This window comes from Hyperolius riggenbachi, chromosome 7 (genome assembly GCF_040937935.1).
Source record: "Hyperolius riggenbachi isolate aHypRig1 chromosome 7, aHypRig1.pri, whole genome shotgun sequence".
Taxonomy (NCBI): domain Eukaryota; kingdom Metazoa; phylum Chordata; class Amphibia; order Anura; family Hyperoliidae; genus Hyperolius; species Hyperolius riggenbachi.
The window spans coordinates 162,655,366-162,668,242 of record NC_090652.1 but is presented as its reverse complement, the minus strand read 5'-3'; the positions used below and the strand labels follow the sequence as shown (position 1 = coordinate 162,668,242).

The 12,877-nt window shown below is 46.4% G+C and overlaps 1 protein-coding gene across 3 annotated transcripts in view; it reads left to right on the top strand.

Annotated features, from left to right (window-relative positions):
* The window catches only part of NSMCE1 (NSE1 homolog, SMC5-SMC6 complex component), a 46,470-nt gene extending 33,593 nt beyond the window's left edge, over positions 1–12,877 (top strand). For 2 of the 3 annotated variants that reach the window (XM_068246890.1, XM_068246887.1), the window contains 2 exons: positions 4,966–5,086; positions 12,677–12,877. In XM_068246890.1, coding sequence (XP_068102991.1) covers positions 4,966–5,086; positions 12,677–12,771 — 216 coding nt within the window. In that variant the 3' untranslated portion in view covers positions 12,772–12,877. The remainder of the gene's footprint in view (positions 1–4,965; positions 5,087–12,676) is intronic. The other variant, XM_068246888.1, reaches the window with a different exon arrangement.

Here is a 12,877-nt window from a genome sequence, read left to right as displayed (position 1 = left end):
GGAAAATACAAACAAGTCTGTGCCTATAATTCTAACTAGGGCCAAATGTCACTACAGAATATTGTAAAGTAGTAGTAGCAAAGATGCACTCTCTCCAATAGTGTAAATAGATGTTTCAAGGCCGCTCGGTCACCACCTGAGTAAGTCACATGGAAAGTACCAGGCCAGCACCATCAGAGCTCTTTTATGGATGAATTTATTAGATTGTCGTAATAAACAGTAACGTTTCCGAGCAGGCTCCTGCTCCTTTAAGCTATGGCAGTTATAGCTTGACAAGGCAGGAGTCTGCTTCGAAACGTTGCTGTTTATTATGACAGTCTAATAAATTCATCCATAAAAGAGCTGATGGTGCCAGCCTGATCCTTTCCTACAGAATATTGTAACAAAACGTGTATTAAACGTAATACAATACGGCAATGTCTCCAGCTTTGCTTCTACCCCTCCCTCTGATGCACATACTGAAGATAGGTGCAGTAAGCATTGCCACTCACCCTCCATAACAGGACAATGGCTGCTGGTGTATGGAGAGCAGAGCCGCTGCTCCCAGGATGGAGGGTGAGTGGCAGTGCTTCCTGCACCCATCTTCAGTATGTGCATCGGAGGAAGGGGAGCGGAGCAAAGCCAGGGTCATTGCTGCAAAATGGAACAGACCTTGGGGACACAATGCTGGGATGGGGGTGAGTGGCAATGCTTCCTGCACCCACCTTCAGCATGTGCACTGGAGGGAGCAGAGACATAACTGACAAGCAGGACAGGGACCACAGGGATGCAGTTACCAGTATTTAAGGGTTGGAGACAGAAGGGAGCAAAATAGAGGCGTGGACATTGCCGTATTGTATTCGGGCCAACTCCAAGTAAGCGGTGGTCAGCACAGGAACTTGGTATGTGGTGGCACATTCACACCAGAAGATGCACATACCTTTCCCCTTTTGTGTGTGTGTGTGTGTGTGTGTGGGGGGGGATTGGGGTCTTTGATGTGTAGCTTGTTCCCGTATTTTTCACATCCTAATATTGTGGCACCTGGACAAAAAAGAACTGGAAATGCTATAATGCTGGTATAACAAACTAATGAGAGAGGATATATGAAATGTATGAAGGGACTACAGTTAGGAAGTTCATCTACAGCCAGGCTAACTGTGAAAAGGTATTGGTAGATTGACTACACATTATGCCACAGACCTCAGAAGACCAAGAAGAAGAACTGGATGTTATTAGTCAGAATCAGAATCCTTTTATTTCGCCAAGCATGAGGGGTCATGCCCGGAATTGTTTTTGGCACAATACAATAGCTCAGAAAGAATACATAGAGAGAGACACACAACAGACATCAGATTAACATTACATTGTAATACACATCACATTCCCAGTGTGTCACTGAGATGTCTAATAGTTAGTCTTGTGGGCTGGTTGTTCAGCGTTAGCGCCACCAGCCTCGCCGTTCGTTAGAGCTTGCTTGATGGCAGAATGTGGAGGGAGTTTAGGAGGCTGACTGTCGAGGGGAAGAACGAGTTCCTGTGTCTCGTGGTCTTAGTGGAGATGGCTTGTAGTCTCCGGCCCAGGGGCAGGATGCTGAAGTAGCGGTGGCCTGGGTGTGAGGAATCATTTGCAATCCTCAATGCCCTGGATTTAAGTCTTTTGTTGTATAGTAGGGCAAGTGAGGGGAGGGGGCACCCAATGATCCTCTCAGCTGACCGGATGACTCTCTGTAGTTTGTCCCTATCATTGACAGTGGTGCCAGCATACCACACCAAGATGGAAGAGCAGAGGATCGACTCAATGGTGGCGGAGTAAAAGCTGGTTAGAATTTCTTGAGTCATGCCGAACTTTCTCAGCTGGCGGAGGAAGAAGAGTCTTTGTTGGGCCTTCTGTTGAGTGGCAGTGATGTTCGGCTTCCAGCTTAGGTCACAGGAGATGGTAGTACCTAGAAACCGGGTGCAGGATACTCTGGTTACCTCGCTGCCACCAATGTAGATTGGAGGAGGGGAGGGAGCAGACCTCCTGAAGTCAATGATTAACTCAACGTTTTTTTCGGTGTTTAGCACCAGCCTGTTCTCCTTGCTCCAGTTGCAAATTCTCTCCACCTGCTGACAGTACTCTCGGACATTATCCTTGGTGACAAGGCCAACGATGGTGGTGTCATCAGCGAACTTGATGACCTTGACAGAGTCTGCCTCAGACCTACAATTGTTTGTGTAGAGGGAGAACAGCAATGGTGACTGTACGCAGCCTTGAGGAGCTCCTGTGTTTGTGGCCGCTGCTTGAGAGTGGATATCGCCCAGTCTGACGACTTGGGACCTGTTGGTAAGAAAGTCTGTGATCCAAACTTGTAGACTGGGGTGGACCTCCAGTGCAGCTAGGTCCTGTTGGAGAATGCGTGGGCAGATGGTATTAAAGGCCAAGCTGAAGTCCAGGAGTAGTATTCTAGCGTATGTGTCCGGCCTGTCAAGGTGGTCGTTGATGAGCTCTAGGCAGATATTGATTGCATCATCAGTGGACCTGTTTGCTCTATATGCAAACTGGAGGGGGTCAAGGAGGGGCGAAGTGGAGAGCTTGAGGTAGGCCAGGACCGCACGCTCCATGGTTTTCATGATGACGGACGTCAGGGCCACGGGCCTAAAGTTGTTTAGTTCGGTGACTCCTTGTTTCTTAGGCACAGGTATGATGGTAGACCTCTTGAAGCACGCAGGGACCTTGCCTTCCCCCAGGGACTTGGTGAAGATAGCAGAGAGAATTGGAGCAAGTTGCCTACCGCAGTTTTTCAGGCATGCTGGAGATACTCCGTCCGGGCCCGGGGGCTTTCCTGGCATTTAGGGTTGATAGGAGGCGCAGGACCTCGGCCTCACTCACCACCGTGGGAGAGGGCAGACTTAGGGTGTTGTCAGCAGGGCATGGAGGAGGGGTAGCCGATACCTGAGTCTCCTCCGGTTCTTCCTGGTTCTCGAACCTGCAGTAGAATCTGCTGAGTTCTTCTGCTAGTATCGGGCTGGGTGTTGCATGCTGTGGTTGTGGCTTATAGTTTGTGGCGGCCTTCAGCCCCTTCCATACAGCACGTGAGTCATTTGAGCGCAGGTTGAGTTTGATTTTCTCGGCATACTCTTTTTTTGGCCGCTCCCGCTTAAGATAGTTTCTTGCCTTCCTATAGTCCTCCTGGTTGCCGAACTTGTGTGCAGCCTCCTTTCGCCTCCGTAGTTTCCGTAGCTTGTTGGTGAACCACGGCTTGTTGTTCGGGTACACCTTGAAGGATTTCGTTGGTACACACGAATTCTCGCAGAAACTGATGTATGAGGCGACGTTATCTGCCCATTCATCCAGGTCTGACGCTTCCAGGGACCTTTAATCAGTGCATTCAAAGCAGGCTTGCAGTTTCAGTATGGCCTCGTTTGACCACACCTTGGCAGATTTACTGATCGGTTTAGCTGATTCTAGGCGCCTCCTGTAGGTAGGGATAAGGTGGATAAGACAGTGATCCGAGGAACCCAGGGCTGTCCATGGAGCCGCTATGTACGCATCCTTCAGTGCTGTGTAGCAGTGGTCCAGGGTGTTCGGTCCTCTGGTGGGGCACGTTACATGCTGGTGATAGCGTGGCATCTCCTGACGCAGGTTGGCCATGTTGAAATTGCCCGTTATGATGAACAGTGAGTCCGGAAGGGACGTCTCCCACTGCGAGATGGTCTCGCTTAGGACCAGTAGGGCAGATTTGATGTCGGCATCAGGGGGGATGTATACTCCAGCAAGGGCATAAGAGGAAAACTCCCGTGGTGAGTATGGCGGTCTACAGTTGATAAGTAGTGGTTCCAGGTCCGAAGAGCACTTCCTGTCGAGTATCGTCGGGGTGGGGCACCATGAGGAGCTGATGTAGAAGCAGATGCCACCACCTCTTTTTTTCCCCCGAGAGGATCGGGTCTCGATCTGCTCGGATGATGCTGAAGCCCGGGAGAAGGAGGGCGTTATCGGGGATGTCCTCATGTAGCCATGTTTCCGTGAAGCAGAGGGCCGGAGTGTAACTGCCAAGGTCTCTCTTGTCGCAGAGGAGGCATAGTTCGTCCGTTTTGTTATGGAGGGATTGTACATTCGCCAGGAGGACTGAGGGGATGGCTGAGCGAGTGATGAGGAAGCTGCTCTGAACCTGATACAGATTGCCTACACATTACACCTCAGACCCAAGAAGCTTCAGAAGAACTGTATGTGCAGCGAACACCCAAAGCTGGAACTTCACTGCCTACCTTGCCATTATAGAGTACAGCAATTGATATGAGGTATAAAATCATGGGTAAACTAGCTTTGGCTAACATTGAGAGCGATTACCAAGGATTAGTGGAGAAGTACCATCAGGTGGCATGCTGGAAGATGCTGTAAAGCTTCATACACATGTAACGAGGCTTGCCACCTAGCAGTGAGCTAAGCATGACTTATTTTACTCCATGAAGGAGATATTATAAAGTGTTTTTGTTTTTTATTTTCATATTTTTATATTTCAATTTTTTTTTTTTCTTAATTACATTTTTAATTATAGACAACTGCACGTTTTGTGTTTATGGTGGGAACTAAAATGTTGCCAGTATGATTTGATTGTAATACGTGTATTTATTGATTTCCTTGTATTTCAGTTTATAATGCAATTTTAACTTAGCTCTTGAACACCTATACATCAGATACTATGAACGCTTGTGGGAGAGGTGTTGATAAAGTTTCGAATTGATGCAGCATTATGGAAATCTAGTATGCACATTTATGGAACGTGAATGGACCAATCGAATCTTGCCAAGGTGAAATTCCATTGGTCCTTTTTACAAGCTGCATAAATATGCGTGCACAGTTTAGGTAATCCTGCATCAACTCAGTTTAATTTGCATCTTGTTTGACCATCCCTAGTGTTTAGCTGCTGACAATTTTGTTTTATCTAGATCCATCCACTTCGGAGTGCCTTTTTATTGTAAGTCTTATCATTTTTTTTTCTGTGTTTAGGGACAGATTTGTGAGAACTGTGGTATCAAGATACACTTGACTTGTGTGGCCAAATATTTTAAAGGCAAGCCAGAGCCACAGTGTCCACAGTGTACAGAGCAGTGGAGGCATGAAATACCAAGTAAGTTTCTCTGCAGCTATTTTGTGTTCAAGCAGACGTTTACTCCCTTTAGATGACAAGTTGGTATGGCACATATTAACCTTGCTAATTCACATAATTGTTTGAAAAAAAAATCTTTTTGCTAAGAATAAAGAAAGCATTGTGAGTGATTCACTATAGACTGCAGACAGAGCCTAGTCTATAATTTACATTCAATTAGTTCAGTCTGACAGGTTTGCTGAATTGTAGAGGTTTGGTTTTTTTTTGACTGTTTAAGTTTAATACTTGTATTGTTTATTGGTGTTCTAATAGGGAAAATATTACATTTAGAGATTTCAGTTGCACCATTTTGTCTGTCAGGTATACTGTACTAGGTTGTTGAAGAGGAGCCTGAGACGATAAAATAATTAAAAGATAACAGTGCATACCCAACTCTTCAATAATTCACTTACGTAATTGTACTTGCAACAAAAGCATCTGCTCTGTTCATATCGATCTAGATTAGTGATCTGCAAACTTGGATCTCCATCTGTTAACCACTTGAGGACCTAGGGCTTTTTACCCCTTAAAGCGAACCTTAAGTCACCTAAAAATAATGAGATGAACTCACCTGGGGCTTCCCTCAGCCCCCAGCAGACGATCGGTGCCCTCGCAGCTCCGCTCCGATGTCCCAGGACCCGCCGGCGACGACTTCCGGTTTCGCCGTCACCGGCCGACAGGCATGGGAACGCGAGTGATTGTTCGCGTTCCCAGCCTGTATATCGCCCCCTATGCTGCTATTGCGGCCTCCAGGCTTCAGGAAAGCTGCAGCTTTCACGGTTTATTGCTCGCTCATACAACCTACCACCTAAATGAATTTTGGCTCCTTTTCTTGTCACTAATAAAGCTTTCTTTTGGTGCTATTTGATTGCTCCTGCGATTTTTACTTTTTATTATATTCATCAAAAAAGACATGAATTTTGGCAAAAAAAATGATTTTTTTAACTTTCTGTGCTGACATTTTTCAAATAAAGTAAAATTTCTGTATACATGCAGCGCAAAAAATGTGGACAAACATGTTTTTGATTAAAAAAAACCCATTCAGTGTATATTTATTGGTTTGGGTAAAAGTTATAGCGTTTACAAACTATGGTGCAAAAAGTGAATTTTCTCATTTTCAAGCATCTATGACTTTTCTGACCCCCTGTCATGTTTCATGAGGGGCTAGAATTCCAGGATAGTATAAATACCCCCCAAATGACCCCATTTTGGAAAGAAGACATCCCAAAGTATTCACTGAGAGGCATAGTGAGTTCATAGAAATTATTTTTTGTCACAAGTAAGCGGAAAATGACACTTTATGAGAAAAAAAAAAAAAAAAAAGTTTCCATTTCTTCTAACTTGCGACAAAAAAAAATGAAATCTGCCACGGACTCACCATGCCCCTCTCTGAATACCTTGAAGGGTCTACTTTCCAAAATGGGGTCATTTGTGGGGTGTGTTTACTGTCCTGACATTTTGGGGGGTGCTAAATTGTAAGCACCCCTGTAAAGCCTAAAGGTGCTCATTGGACTTTGGACCCCTTAGCGCAGTTAGGCTGCAAAAAAGTGCCACACATGTGGTATTGCCGTACTCAGGAGAAGTAGTATAATGTGTTTTGGGGTGTATTTTTACACATACCCATGCTGGGTGGGAGAAATACTCTGTAAATGACAATGTGTTAATTTTTTTTTACACACAATTGTCCATTTACAGAGATCTTTCTCCCACTCAGCATGGGTATGTGTAAAAATACACCCCAAAACACATACTACTTCTCCTGAGTATGGCGATACCACATGTGTGGCACTTTTTTGCACCCTAACTGCGCTAAAGGGCCTAAAGTCCAATGAGTACCTTTAGGATTTCACAGGTCATTTTGAGTAATTTCGTTTCAAGACTACTCCTCACGGTTTAGGGCCCCTAAAATGCCAGGGCAGTATAGGAACCCCACAAATGACTCCATTTTAGAAAGAAGACACCCTAAGGTATTCCGTTAGGAGTATGGTGAGTTCATAGAAGATTTTATTTTTTGTCAAAAGTTAGCGGAAAATGACACTTTGTGAAAAAACACAATTAAAATCAATTTCCGCTAACTTGTGACAAAAAATAAAATCTTCTATGAACTCGCCATACTCCTAACGGAATACCTTGGGGTGTCTTCTTTCTAAAATAGGGTCATTTGTGGGGTTCCTATAGTGCCCTGGCATTTTAGGGGCCCTAAACCGTGAGGAGTAGTCTTGAAACGAAATTTCTCAAAATGACCTGTGAAATCCTAAAGGTACTCATTGGACTTTGGGCCCTTTAGCGCAGTTAGGGTGCAAAAAAGTGCCACACATGTGGTATCGCCATACTCTGGAGAAGTAGTACAACGTGTTTTGGGGTGTATTTTTACACATACCCATGCTGGGTGGGAGAAATACCTCTGTAAATGACAATCTTTTGATTTTTTTACACACAATTGTCCATTTACAGCGGTATTTCTCCCACCCAGCATGGGTATGTGTAAAAATACACCCCAAAACGCATTGTACTACTTCTCCCGAGTACGGTGATACCACATGTGTGGCACTTTTTTGCACCCTAACTGCGCTAAGGGGCCCAAAGTCCAATGAGTACCTTTAGGATTTCACAGGTCATTTTTGTTTCAAGACTACTCCTCACGGTTTAGGGCCCCTAAAATGCCAGGGCAGTATAGGAACCCCACTAATGACCCCATTTTAGAAAGAAGACACCCCAAGGTATTCCGTTAGGAGTATGGTGAGTTCATAGAAGTTTTTTTATTTTTTTGTCACAAGTTAGCGGAAATTGATATTAATTGGTTTTTTTCACAAAGTGTCATTTTCCTCTAACTTGGGACAAAAAATAAAATCTTCTATGAACTCACCATACTCCTAACGGAATACGTTTAGGTGTCTTCTTTCTAGAATAGGGTCATTTGTGGGGTTCCTATACTGCCCTGGCATTTTAGGGGCCCTAAACCGTGAGGAGTAGTCTTGAAACCAAATGTTGCAAAATGACCTGTGAAATCCTAAAGGTACTCATTGGACTTTGGGCCCCTTAGCGTACTTAGGGTGTAAAAAAGTGCCACACATGTGGTACCGCCGTACTCAGGAGAAGTAGTACAATGTGTTTTGGGGTGTATTTTTACACATACCCATGCTAAGTGGGAGAAATATCTCTGTAAATGACAATTGTTTGATGTTTTTTACACACAATTGTCCATTTACATAGAAATTTCTCCCACCCAGCATGGGTATGTGTAAAAATACACCCCAAAACACATTATACTACTTTTCCTGAGTACGGCGGTACCACATGTGTGACACTTTTTTGCAGCCTAGGTGCGCTAAGGGGCCCAACGTCCTATTCACAGGTCATTTTGAGGCATTTGTTTTCTAGACTACTCCTCGCGGTTTAGGTCCCCTAAAATGCCAGGGCAGTATAGGAACCCCACAAGTGACCCCATTTTAGAAAGAAGACACCCCAAGGTATTCCGTTAGGTGTATGGCGAGTTCATAGAAGATTTTATTTTTTGTCACACGTTAGTGAAAAATGACACTTTGTGAAAAAAAAACAATAAAAATCAAGTTCCGCTAACTTTTGACAAAAATAAAATCTTCTATGAACTCGTCATACACCTAACAGAATACCTTGGGGTGTCTTTTTTTCTAAAATGGGGTCACTTGTGGGGTTCCTATACCGCCCTGGCATTTTACGGGCCTAAAACCGTGAGTAGTCTGGAAACCAAATGTCTCAAAATGACTGTTCAGGGGTATAAGCATCTGCAAATTTTGATGACAGGTGGTCTATGAGGGGGCGAATTTTGTGGAACCGGTCATAAGCAGGGTGGCCTTTTAGATGACAGGTTGTATTGGGCCTGATCTGATGGATAGGAGTGCTAGGGGGTGACAGGAGGTGATTGATGGGTGTCTCAGGGGGTGGTTAGAGGGGAAAATAGATGCAATCAATGCACTGGGGAGGTGATCGGAAGGGGGTCTGAGGCGGATCTGAGGGTTTGGCCGAGTGATCAGTAGCCCACACGGGGCAAATTAGGGCCTGATCTGATGGGTAGGTGTGTTAGGGGGTGACAGGAGGTGATTGATGGGTGTCTCAAGGTGTGATTAGAGGGGGGAATAGATGCAAGCAATGCACTGGCGAGGTGATCAGGGCTGGGGTCTGAGAGCATTCTGAGGGTGTGGGCGGGTGATTGAGTGCCCTAGGGGCAGATAGGGGGTATAATCTGATAGGTAGCAGTGACAGGGGGTGATTGATGGGTAATTAGTGGGTGTTTAGGGTAGAGAACAGATGTAAACACTGCACTTGGGAGGTGATCGGACGTCGGATCTGCGGGCGATCTATTGGTGTGGGTGGGTGATCAGATTGCCCGCAAGGGGCAGGTTAGGGGCTGATTGATGGGTGGCAGTGACAGCGGGTGATTGATGGGTGGCAGTGACAGCGGGTGATTGATGGGTGGCAGTGACAGGGGGTGATTGATGGGTGATTGATAGGTGATTGACAGGTAATCAGTGGGTTATTACAGGGGAGAACAGATGTAAATATTGCACTGGCGAATTGATAAGGGGGGGGGTCTGAGGGCAATCTGAGCGTGTAGGCGGGTGATTGGGTGCCCGCAAGGGGCAGATTAGGGTCTGATCTGATGGGTAACAGTGACAGGTGGTGATAGGGGGTGATTGATGGGTAATTAGTGGGTGTTTAGAGGAGAGAATAGATGTAAACGCTGCGCTTGGGTGGTGATCTGATGTCGGATTTGCGGGCAAACTATTGGTGTGGGTGATCAGATTGCCCGCAAGGGGCAGGTTAGGGGCTGATTGATGAGTGGCAGTGACAGGGGGGTGATTGATGGGTAGCAGTGCCAGGGGGTGATTGATGGGTGGCAGTGCCAGGGGGTGATTGATGGGTGATTGACAGGTGATCGACAGGTGATCAGTGGGTTATTACAGGGAAGAACAGATGTAACTAATGCACTGGCGAATTGATAAGGGGGGGGGGGTCTGAGGGCAATCTGAGCGTGTAGGTGGGTGATTGGGTGCCCGCAAGGGGCAGATTAGGGTCTGATGTGATGGGTAACAGTGACAGGTGGTGATAGGGGGTGATTGATGGGTAATTAGTGGGTAATTAGTGGGTGTTTAGAGGAGACAATCGATGTAAACACTGCGCTTGGGTGGTGATCTGATGTCGGATCTACGGGCGATCTATTGATGTGGGTGGGTGATCAGATTGCCCGCAAGGGGCAGGTTAGGGGCTGATTGATGGGTGGCAGTGACAGGGGGTGATTGATGGGTGGCAGTGACAGGGGGTGATTGACAGGTGATAAGTGGGTTATTACAGGGAAGGACAGATGTAAATAATGCCCTGGCGAATTGATAAGGGGGGGTCTGAGGGCAATCTGAGCGTGTAGGCGGGTGATTGGGTGCCCGCAAGGGGCAGATTAGGGTCTGATCTGATGGGTAACAGTGATAGGGGGTGATTGATGGGTAATTAGTGGGTGTTTAGAGGAGAGAATAGATGTAAACGCTGCGCTTGGGTGGTGATCTGATGTCGGATCTGCGGGCGATCTATTGGTGTGGGTGGGTTATCAGATTGCCCGCAAGGGGCAGGTTAGGGGCTGATTGATGGGTGGCAGTGACAGGGGGTGATTGATGGGTGATTGACAGGTGATCAGGGGGGATAGATGCATACAGTACATGGGGTGGGGGGGTCTGGGGAGAATCTGAGGGGTGGGGGGTGATCAGGAGGGGGCAGGGGAGGGATAAAAAAAAATAGCGTTTTTAGATAGTGACAGGGAGTGATTGATGGGTGATTGGGTGCAAACAGGGGTCTGGGGGGTGGGCAGGGGGGGGGTCTGAGGGGTGCTGTGGGCGATCTGGGGCAGGGGGGGAGAAATCAGTGTGCTTGGGTGCAGACTAGGGTGGCTGCAGCCTGCCCTGGTGGTCCCTCGGACACTGGGACCACCAGGGCAGGAGGCAGCCTGTATAATACACTTTGTAAACATTATAAAGTGTATTATACACTTTGTATGCGGCGATCGTTGGGTTAACATCCCGCCGGCGCTTCCGTATGGCCGGCGGGATGTTGCGGCGGGTGAGCGGCGCCAGGCGGAGGATCGCGTCACTGATGACGCGATTCTCCGCCCATGCCCCTACAAGGACCGCCGCCAATTGTCAATACGGCGGTCCTTGCGGGGTCCACTTCCCGGCCGCCAATTGTATATACGGCGGTCGGGAAGTGGTTAAGGAACTACAAGTCCCACAATGCATTGCAGGAGTCTGACAGCCACAGTCATGATTCATAATGGCAAATGCATTTGCCGGCCTTGTAGTTCCTTAAAAGCTGGAGAGCCAAGTTTGCAGACCCCTGATCTAGGTGGATAGTTCAACTGGGAAGAAGACAGCCAAATGGGGGGGAAAAAAAGGATTGTGTACTACAATCAATTTCAGTACAAGAGGATTGGGTGTCAGTGCTGGGTAGTGGGAAAGTGACTGCGATCCCCCGCCTTCCGTTTGCCTAGTCCTAACCAATTCCCTTGATGAAAACCCCATCCTGAGGCCTAACCTGAACTCCCTCCCCAACATTAACCCTTTCCTGGTGCCTTATCCTTACCTAGTACCTTCGACAGCCAAAACCTATCCCCCCATTTCTCTATTAATTTTTTTTTTTTAACTTTTAAATCTCCCTATCAAGTCTAACCATAGCTATTGCCTTCAGTTTTTACTTCAGCACGAGCCCCAATCTTCCCTCATTTTTTGCAGGCCCAGTACTGGCCAAAAACACTTATGTAGTAGAGCACCAATGCCTAATCCTCTCAATGTCAAGTCAAGACAGACCCTGGAGGTGAGAAGTGGGTAGATGCACAGCTACACAAAGGGCTACTTGCTGTACTTGAGGACCAGGAGGGGTTAATGGCAGCATTTCAGGACCAGGAGGGGTAAACCGGCTGCACTGCATAAAGTATTGCAGTCTTTAACCCCTCCTGGTTCCTCATGTGCAGACAATAACCTCTCCTTGTCCCCAATTACAACCAGTAACTCCTCTTAGCCCCTTGAATATTCCTCTCCAAACCTCCTATGCTTTAAATGTTGTCTCTCGTCTTCAGGCTTGCAGCAGCGGAGCACACTGTATTCTCACCCTCTCTTCCTGCAACCAAAGCGCAGGAAGTTAGCAGTCCTGCTGATCTCTTTGGCTGCAATAGTGGCTGAATTACACACCTGAAACAAGCATGCAGCTAATCCAGTCTGACTTCAGTCAGAGCACCTGATCTGCATGCTTGTTCAGGGGCTGTGACTGAAAGAGACACAGGATCAGCAGGAGAGTCAGGGAACTGGTATTTTAAAAATAAAAATCCATATCCTTCTCAGTTTAGGTTCCCTTTAACTAATATTAGTTAACTGTTCAGATGACAAGCTTGCAAACAAAGCACAAATTATAACACAGGAGGAGACAAACCTGACCAGTCAAGCTTACAATCTAGGAGGCGAAGCTTATTTTTGTTGGGTGATATTATTTGTGATGACTATTATACTGTAACATCTAATTATTTTTAGGGATTAATTTTGGATTTATGATTGGCAGGATTATCACAGACTGATTCCCAGATGTCACCTGCCTCCCAGATGTCTAGTGCAAGAGAAAACCGAAAGGTCGCCCCTCCTAGATCAAGACGATAATCATTTTTCAAAAAAGTATTATTGTGTATGTTTTTTCATTTGCACTTTTGTTCAATATTTTCTTGCAGAACACTTACTGTAGTATTAAAATGTTTGTAATGCTTCA